General features: G+C 38.4%; 1 protein-coding gene across 1 annotated transcript in view; it reads left to right on the forward strand.

Annotated features, from left to right (window-relative positions):
• The window catches only part of LOC106881025 (metabotropic glutamate receptor 3), a 77,318-nt gene that overhangs the window by 36,557 nt on the left and 30,761 nt on the right, over positions 1–10,000 (forward strand). Inside the window, exons 3-6 of the mRNA XM_089361209.1 lie at positions 2,927–3,084; positions 4,075–4,245; positions 5,431–5,578; positions 6,741–6,880. Of these exons, the coding sequence (XP_089217335.1) occupies positions 2,927–3,084; positions 4,075–4,245; positions 5,431–5,578; positions 6,741–6,880 (617 nt within the window). The remainder of the gene's footprint in view (positions 1–2,926; positions 3,085–4,074; positions 4,246–5,430; positions 5,579–6,740; positions 6,881–10,000) is intronic.

A 10,000-nucleotide genomic window follows, 5' to 3' on the forward strand; every position in this document is an offset into this window, starting at 1 on the left:
GCAATGCTGGTGCTTATTAGCAGCCCCCGTCACTTTAGTGACGATTATACTTGTTGCCTTTCGGTTCTAAATTGCGAATAGCCACCTTAATAATTTATATATATATATATATATATATATATATATATATATATATATATATATATATATATAATACAAAATGGGACAAGAACGCAAAACATCCAGACAGTTAGGTGATACAAGAAAGGGACAACAAAACATCCAGACAGACGATAGAAAGAAAACAAGGACAGGTCATTCGGAGTTTTCTTTCATCAGTCGAGATCCAGATTATCTTTGCAATTTCGGCTGGTTATTCTCGATATTGCTCCAATCTGGCCAGCCCCAAGGAAAAACTAAGCTATGAGCATTATATATATAGGTATATATCTTTAGGTAAAGGTATATCCTTAGGTGAAGCAGTTTCTTCCTCATTCTTACACTGATACTACTAAACCACTCTTTTGATAATGAATTCACCTAAGGATTTACCTCAGGAAATACCTGGCGAAGAACCGATTCAAATGGATTTAATTAAACCCTCCTACCCTCCTGAAAATAATGAACTATAATGAACCGCAATGAATACCATTAAAGAGAAGCTCTCTTTCCACTGTTAATCCTACATATCTTCATATATTTCTCCGATGACCGAATTCCGGTTTTATAGAGTCTTCAATCGATACGATGAGCCAATAGCTGGGACATCCCAGAAACAGCTGTCAGAGACTATCTCTACTATATTTACCAGTTTTGTATTATTTTACTATTTTTAGATTGAATTAAATGAATTTAAATGCCATAGCCTTGCCTTGACTAATTGTTTGCCTTCCTCACTACTTTGACCGATACCTACTGACTTGAAGGTAAGCTCTCAACTGCCAGTTTTATTTTGGGTGGGGGGTGCTTTTTTCGGACAGGACATCCATACAATCACAACCTCAGCCGCTGTTCTAAATGCAATATTTTGTGGATTACTTATTGGAGCACACAGAACGCATACCTATTAGCTAGGGTTACCTTGGCCTAAACTCCTCATATTATATATATATATATATATATATATATATATATATATATATATATATATATATATATATATATATATATATATATATATATATGAATATATATATATATATATGAATATATATATATATATATATATATATATGAATCAAAACAATTTGATTCAAACTCCTTGGTACTCTGAGTTTCAAGCGCGTCGTTAGTATTCGGCGATTGGAGTCTGGATTCAGACTCCAATGCCCGAAGACTAGCGACACACTTGAAACTCAGAGTACCAAGGAGTTTGAATCAAATTGATTCGATCCATACGTGTAACTTACAATAAATGTGTTGAGTGCCCTTCTTTCTTTTGTCTACTCACTCGTATACATGTGTGTGTGTGTGTGTGTGTGTGTGTGTGTGTGTGTGTGTGTGTGTGTGTGTGTGTGCATTAATACACTCTCACACTAGCAAGATACCTGGCGTTGCCCATCTTGGAAAATACATATAAATGGTCAGAATTGTATTGTAGAAAAATGTTCATAATGAAAATGTATTCGTTTTAATAGAATTCTTGCATTTCCTTTTGTAATTTATCCTTCATGCAAGAAATGGATGTATTTCTAGTTCGTTCATAGCTGTACAACGCATAGAGAGGTGGGGCAGGGCAAAAGAGACACAGAAAAAAAGGAGACATAAATAGACGTCTAACAATGCCTTAGCTAACTGAAATTTCGAAGTCACTATCAATACACATGTGTGTGTACCTATAATTATATATAGAAGTTTGCATAGACAGACAGACAGACAGACAGACAGACAGACAGATAGATAGATAGATAGATAGATAGATAGATAGATAGATAGATAGATAGATAGTTGGATAGATAAAAAGGGTGTTCGGTTTGAATATGACGATTTTTATGCCTCCATATTGTATGAACAGCTCTCTTCTCTCTCTCTCTCTCTCTCTCTCTCTCCTTTTCTCTCTCACTCTCTCTCTCTCTCTCTCTCTCTCCTTTTCTCTCTCACTCTCTCTCTCTCTCTCTCTCTCTCTCACACTCTCTCACTCTCTCTCCTTCTCTCAATCTTTCTGCCAGCTGTCACATCGTTGGTGTTCCGTTGGGTTCACTGTGAGAAGGTGAAGAAAATGTCTATCTGCTCGTAACTGTCAACGTAGGCTCCTTAGCAGCGAGCAAAACAAAACAAAAAAAGAAAAAGGGAACATAGCCACTCTTCTCTGATTGAAACCTGTAAAACAATAAAAGGACATGTGTGTGTATGTGTGCATGTGAATGTGTGTGAGAGTGAGTGTGTGTGTGTGTGTGTGTGTGTGTGTGTGTGTGTGTGTGTGTGTGTGCGTGTGTGTGTGTGTGTGCTTGCGTGTATGTATGCGTGTACTTGTCTGTATAATTTTCCAGTACTTTTCTTTATCATTTTAATGTTTTTTCTTTTTTCTTTTTCTTCTTCTTCTTCTTCTACTACTACTACTACTACTTTTTTCTACTTCCTCTTCTTCTTTCTGCTCCTTCTCTTTCTTCTACTCCTCTTCCTCTTCCTCTCCTTCACTTTTTCTTCTTCGCTATTTTCATCTTCTCTCACTTCCTTTTCTTCCTCTTCCTCTTCCTCCCAACACCTCTTCGTCTCTTTCTTCTTCACCTCCTCCTACTTTTGCTCCCCGTCTCTACTTATTCCTCTTCTCTCTTTCCTTCTTCCCCCTTTATGTTGTTCTTCCGCTTCCTGTTCTTTACTTCCTCTTCACCTTAATATCGCGCTTCACTTACCCCGTCTCCCTCTCCCTTTCTTCCTTTCTTTTCCTTCCCCTCCTTTTCCTCTTTAATCTCCACCTCCACCCTCTCCTTTCTCTTCTCCTTCTCATCTTCCTCCTACTCCTACTCCTCCTCCTTATTCTTCTCAGGTCGTTACTCAGAGAGTCCGCGATGGTCTTATCGATGTCGAGGTGGAGAAATCGCCAAGTCATTGCTGCCAACCATTAACGGAATCATAACCAGCATCGACTCGCCGGCAGCCAATGTCCAAGCAGCGTCTTTATTGCAGTTATTCCGTCTCCCGCAGGTAAATCCCAATATTTGTAGCAACATAGATGTTTGTTCGATCTGCTTTATTATGTCCCTCAGTGAATATGGAATGTGTAAGAGTAATATTCCCAACAGGAAAACTAGAACGATACAGACCTTTACTCTTCATATTGACTTTATAACGATTGGTTGCTTGTTTGCTTGCTTGCTTGATTGATTGGTTGATTAGTTAGTTAGTTAGTTAGTTGGTTGGTTGGTTGGTTGGCTGGTTGGTTGCTTAATCGGTTGCTTGCTTCATTGATTGATTGAGTGATTGGTTGGTTGCTTGGTTGCTTGCTCGCTTGCTTGATTGTTGTCTATCTACTCATCCATCTACCCATCAATCAATCAATCAATAAATAGATCAATAACCAATATACCTACCTATATAATCGATTAATCAATTAACAAATCAATCATCAATCATATAAATCCACCAACCAGTTAATCAAGGAATTCCTTGGTTGATGGAAAATAGCCTGTTTGACTGATGGACTAGTTGATTGTTTGACTCATTGATGATTGATAGATTAATTTGTTTATTGATATGTCAATAAACTAATGATTATTTGATTAATGGATTGATTGGCTAAGTGACGGATATATTGATTAATTGATTATAATTGAAAAATGATTGATTGATAATTGATAGAATGGTGATTGATAAATACTTAGATGATAAACTCACAGTTTATATGATTGATAGTTGATTCATTGATTGATTAATTGGTTGATTGGTACAAGGATAGACAGACGACCGAAGGGACAGGCACAGACAGACAGACAGACAGACAGACAGACAGACAGATAGATAAATTGATTGATTGATTGATTGGCAGACAGACAAATGCCTTAATGCTTTTATCGACTAATGGATGGATGGGTGGATGGATGGGTGGATGGATGGATGGAGCATTCAAGAGTTATTGATTACTTGATTTGTCGAGTGATTGATTGATTGATTGATGCTATGTCTATCAAATTCCAGATCAATGCAAAATCTCGGAGCCCTTTATTTCGAACAGTCGGAAGGTTTCCTTACCTGCACCATTCGGTTCCAACTTACTTTCAACAGCTTGAGATCGTGACAGAGTTGCTTAAACACATGAAATGGTCATATATAAACGTCATCTTTGAAGAATCAAAGTACGGCGCGTGGGTGAGTACAACTAGTTGATTACACTGCAATACGATTTTTGTGCTTGGGTAGCAGCTGTTATTTCCTATTTGCTTACCCCTGGAAAGTATGAAAAAATGGCTAATATTTCCTTCAAACTTTGCTTTTCTTATATTTATTCAAACCCCAAACAATCCTTCTTAATACGTGGCTATGATGCTCTCCTGTTCATGGTCAGAGATGCATATATTGTCAGCCACTAAGGGACATGAGAAAGTGGTTATGGTCAAGCAACTGACAACAAATCTGTGGTATTAAGCAGAATATTTAAGTGAAATGGTTACTTAGTAATTACCAAAATTTAATGAAGGAATCGATGAAGGAATCGATGTTTTACTCTGATTTATAACTCTCATCTATTTATATTCTAACCGCTTCCATTTTACAACACTAGCATGAGCTTAACCTTGTACATGTTCTTACTTTCATCTCACTACTTCAATAACTACAGTGTAATGGAATCTATACTTTGCTGATGAGGTCATAACATGGCCGAAATGCGTCCATAGTTGTTTCATATAAAATAATTAAAATAACATTAATCAACAATGTTTCTTTTCACCACATACGCCTTACATTCACTATGTTAACGCTAATTTATCCCTATAGTTATCTCTTTGAGAATATGTCCAACTACTTGTTACTTATCTCAATATCTAGTTAACTTTTCAATGTTTTCTGCTGTACAAAGGTAACACTAAAGTTCCTATTTTTCTATATATATCTCCCTTTCTTGTTTCTAGTTAATACGCTACAATACTCCTTACATTAACTATGTTTAAAATGTCTTACCTATTTATCTCTCTATTTGCCTATCATCTATGTTGTTTCAACATATTTTCTACTCAACATATCTTTATGCTTCCAGTATTAGATATGTTAAATACGAGAGAAGCTGAAAATTTCTCAGGCTAACCGGGATACTTTCATGGAATGTAACCTAATGGAGTATAGTTTTCAACATAGTACCCCTTATGGTCCACACACTCCTTCCACCGATTTATTCTTTATGTGGCCCAATACCAAATTATTCTTTTTGCGTGGCCCGATACCAAATGATCCATGGCCCAATACTGGTCTGTGGTCCGATGGCTGGGAACTCCAGGTGTAAATTATAGAATTTACCTGTTTGTAAACTGATTAATGACATGTCTCTTCTTGTTTCAGTTGACTTATAAACTCCAGGAAATCCTCAGGAACAATCGTATCTGCATTGCTGCAAATATGATGATTCCGACGTTCAGTAACACCTTAGGAAAGAAACAGTCTTATGACATGATTGCTACCCGTCTTCTACACCATCCATTGGCACGAGGTAAGTAGATTGCTGTCTTTGCATGGTGGTGGTGGTGGTTTTGGTGGTGGTGGTGGTTTTGGTGGTGGTGGTGGTGGTGGAGTGTTATGGTGGCGGAGATGGTTGTGGTGGCGGCGGCGGGGTCGGCGCTGAAGGTAGCTTTTGGAATAACGACGCAAGATCAGAAATCATCAGGGAATCGAAGAGTCGATTGATTCATTGAATCTACTCCGATTATGTCTGGCATTTACGTTATGTACCCCGCTAATAAGCACAAAACCTTGAAAAAAAAGACATCTTGCATAACATAGTCCTGGGTTCCCCGAGTGAAAGCGCGTGGCTTAGTGGCTGGGGCAGTTCAACACCCGGTGGCGCGTTGTGTCTTTGAGCAAGACACTTTATTTATTTCACGTTGCTCCAGTCCACTCAGCTGTCAAAAATGAGTTCCAACTGTATTTCAAAGGGCCGGCCTTGTCACACTCTGTGTCACGCTGAATCTTCCTAAGAGCTACGTTAAGGATACACGTGTCTGTGGAGTGCTCAGCCACTTGCAAGTTAATTTCACGAGCAAGCTGTTTCGTTGATCGGATCAACTGGAGCCTTCGACATCGTAACCGATGCGGTGCCAGCAAGGAAGGGGATTCCCTGAACACAAGAAAATGACAGGTTGGTCCCGGCTGGAAGGCCTTATACCATAAGTTTACTGAATCAAGGTTGGCTGAGGTGTACACATCAACAACAACAACAACAATCAGTACATGTAAGTCAACATGTATTTATTCTCCGTCCATACACACATACACACACACTCTCTCTCTCACTTTAACTCTCTCCTGCTCCCTCTCCTCCTCTCCCTCTCTCTTACACACATACACACACACTCTCTCTCACTCTCTCTAACGCGCTTTCCCTCTCCCTTTCTTTCTCTCTCTCTTACGCACACACACATTCTCTCTCTCTTTAACTCCCTCTCCCTCTCTTCTCTATCTCACTCTCTTTTACACACACTCTCTCTCCCTCTCTCCCTCTCCTTCTCTCTCTCTCTCTCGCTCTCTCTCTCTCTCTTTCTCTCTCTCTCTCTCTCTCTCTCTCTCTCTCTCTCTCTCTCTCTCTCTCTCTCTCTCTTACACACACACAAAGTGTTTCCATTGTTTCTTAATTTGTTTCCTTGTACAACCACCAGGTGTCCTCATAGTAACGGAATCTGACGAGACTGCGGCGGAGGTTATTGCTGGTGTGAAACGCCAGGGAGGAAGTCGAAGAATAGCGTTCCTTGGAATTGGTTGGGGAAAGAATATCAAATATTCAGGTATTGAAAATGAGGTGAGTTTGTATTTTAGTCCCTTCACTTCCTCACTTTTTCTCCCTCTCTCTCCATCTCTCTCTTTTCTCCCTCTCTCTCCATCACCCTTTCTGTTTTTCTCCCCTCGCTCTCTCTCTATCTCTCTCTCTTTCCCTCTCTCTTTATCTCTCTAACTCACCTGAGAAAAGCATAACGAGCCAGAAATGCATCTAAGGGTCCAATAGATGGCGCTCTTGTGCTGAAAAATGGTGCATTTACACTTTTACCATAAGTGAGAATTTTTTCTGCACGACAATCTGCAGAAAAATTACTTTTAAAAGTTAAAATATGTCACAAACATATTTGGACTAATCTAAAGATTGTGTGTGTGTGTGTGTGTGTGTGTGTGTGTGTGTTTGTGTGTGTGTGTGTGTGTTGTGTGTGTGTGTGTGTGTGTGTGTGTGTGTGTGTGTGTGTGTGTGTGTGTGTGTGTGTGTGTTGGATTCTTGTCTTGTAGATGACAGATGAGGGTGTCTGCAATTTCTTGCTAAACAACCTGCACAGATGATTCGTTTATAGTGATCAAATATTTGTGCAAAGCTCACTCCCTCCACCAAAGTCGACGTTCTCTGTGCGGTGTGGTGCAGGTCAGGTGTCGAAGTGACCGCAAAGTAACGTGAGATGAAGCGTTTTTCTCAAGAACACAACGCACCGCTTCTACCGGGAGATCGAATCTCGCAATCGGCAGTGCAAAACACACATAAACGCGCGCGCGCGCACATGCACTCATACTCACACACGTGCCCACACATGCACACGCACATGTACACAAATACACATGCGCACACACATACACATACACAACTCAAAGGTGTTAATGCCATATAGACATACGAGTAATATGTGACGTAGGACATCACGTGCTACATCTCAGTAAATATCAGATTATCTGAACGAGTCAAATATTCTTTTCTACTCTTGGCACAAGGCCCGACATTTTGGGGGAGGGGGGCAGTCGATTAGATCGACTCCAGTACGCAACTGGTACTTAATTTATCGACCCCGAAAGGATGAAAGGCAATGTCTACCTCGGTGGAATTTGAACTCAGAACATAAAGACAGACGAAATACCAATTTCTTTATTGCCCACGGGGGGCTAAACACAGAGATGTACAAAACAACTGATTGGGATCAGTAATGCGATATGGTTTACATAAAATATGACTTTAAAAATTATATAAAATATAATAGAATGATATTAACAGTACATAGACAACACAACGTCACTACTCCCCGGCGCACAGATCTGGAGATAAGCCCATTCTGTTGCCAGTTCACGTAAACGTCAGGCAGTAGTTGCCCGAACAAGTCTGCCATACATTTATACAGCTCGTACGGAAAACCATCACGTCTCGGCGACCTACCAGCTTTACAGTCGGCCAAAGCCTCCACAGTAGTTTTCGAACGAGAATTGTTAAACAAATTTCAACAGCAAATACAACAGGCAATAACACAGAAACAGTCCACAGAAACTACACTTACTATACAGACGCACTTCAGCAATAATACTTCCAACTCACGGAGACGTTATACCGCTAAGCAGTTCGACCGGCGTGTTAATGTTTCTGCCAGCTCGCAGCCTTACGAGCCTATTATTCGTCGATGAATAATAAATGAATAAGATTTAGCCAAAGGAGAAAAGACCAGAGAATATCTTTGTTATTTTAATAAAATTCAAATGGAGGCAGTAAGCTAGCAGGAACGGTACCGCTCTGGGGAAAATTCCTGACCACATTTAGTCCTTCTTTACGCTCGACGTCCAAATAACCCGGGAGTAGACTTTGCCTTTCATTCATTTTGGGGGTCAATAAAATAAGTACCTGTTACGTATTGGGGTCGTTGTACTCGACTTACTTTCTATCCAGAAATTACTGGCATTGTCCCAAGATTTTGAATGAAGATAAACCACAGGAAGGGCGGTCCTGTGAAAGAAATATGAATTTATTTAAAGCTCTTCACATTCCGCGTTCAAACTACGTTAATTTTATTTCTCAGCTTTTGAAGTCGATAGAATAACGATATCAGTTAAGTATTGATATCGCGATAATCGATTGTAAATCTCCTCCAAATTTGATGCGTTTTGACTATAAGTAATCAATACAAACTCAATGTTGATGACGAGATAGAATTTAAAGTCAAATTTGTTTGTTATTTTGCTCGCTTTTTTTTCTTTCTTTTTTTTTTTGCTTTGGTTTTCGATAATTATTTTTAACTTCTCTGAGTTTTCTAGTTTTAAAAGCTTAATTGATATAGAAATGTTTTCAAAAAACATGAATCAAGATTGGTGAAGATCAAATTTTTAAAAAATAAAATTTTTTGCGAAAAACTAAATTTAAATTTATATTTTCAATTTGAATATTTTTATTTTTAAAAACATAATAATTGGAAAAATTACTTTTAAACAACTTAAATTTGTATTTTATTCAATTAATTTTTTTCGTTAATTTCAATTTGAGTTAAAATTTACGAAGTTCGATTTCAAATTTTCTTTCTCTTGTTTTCGGAATAATAATTTTTAATTTTCTTTTTTTTTTTTATCAATTTAAAATTTCGAATTAAATTTTAATAAACTAGAAAACACTGAGGAGAAATGTATTGAAATTCATCATTCCAAGCGATAACATAGACGCAAATATGACAAAATCGGTAGAGCAACTTACAAAACTCTATATCAATCTTTAAACCTTAAACCCTAACCCTAAACCCTAACACTCAACCTTAATCATAACACTAAGCCTTGGGACTTAAGCCTAACCCTAACCCTAAAGCCTTATCTATAATATAGATAAAAAAGAGAACTACGTGAACCAAAGAGGGGGTGCTTTTGTGTAGTTATTCAAGTTGCTAGGAGTAACAACTGAATCTTCCTCAAATCACATACTACCATCTTATTAACAGACGCATTGGATAATCTAGCCTAGCTACATTATGTCTAAAAATAATTTGGAATGGTCACAGCCTTAACGCTTTTTTCTCATAGTGTTTTCTCAATGAAGGCTCATCTTGTGTCGAGCTACAGCATACCTTTCGCCCTCATCACGAAGTGTGTTCTGATATTTAGTAAGGAATGTTATTTATTCTGAGTTCAAATCCTGCTGGAG

This window comes from Octopus bimaculoides, chromosome 12 (genome assembly GCF_046866305.1).
Source record: "Octopus bimaculoides isolate indiv1 chromosome 12, ASM4686630v1, whole genome shotgun sequence".
In the NCBI taxonomy this organism is placed as follows: domain Eukaryota; kingdom Metazoa; phylum Mollusca; class Cephalopoda; order Octopoda; family Octopodidae; genus Octopus; species Octopus bimaculoides.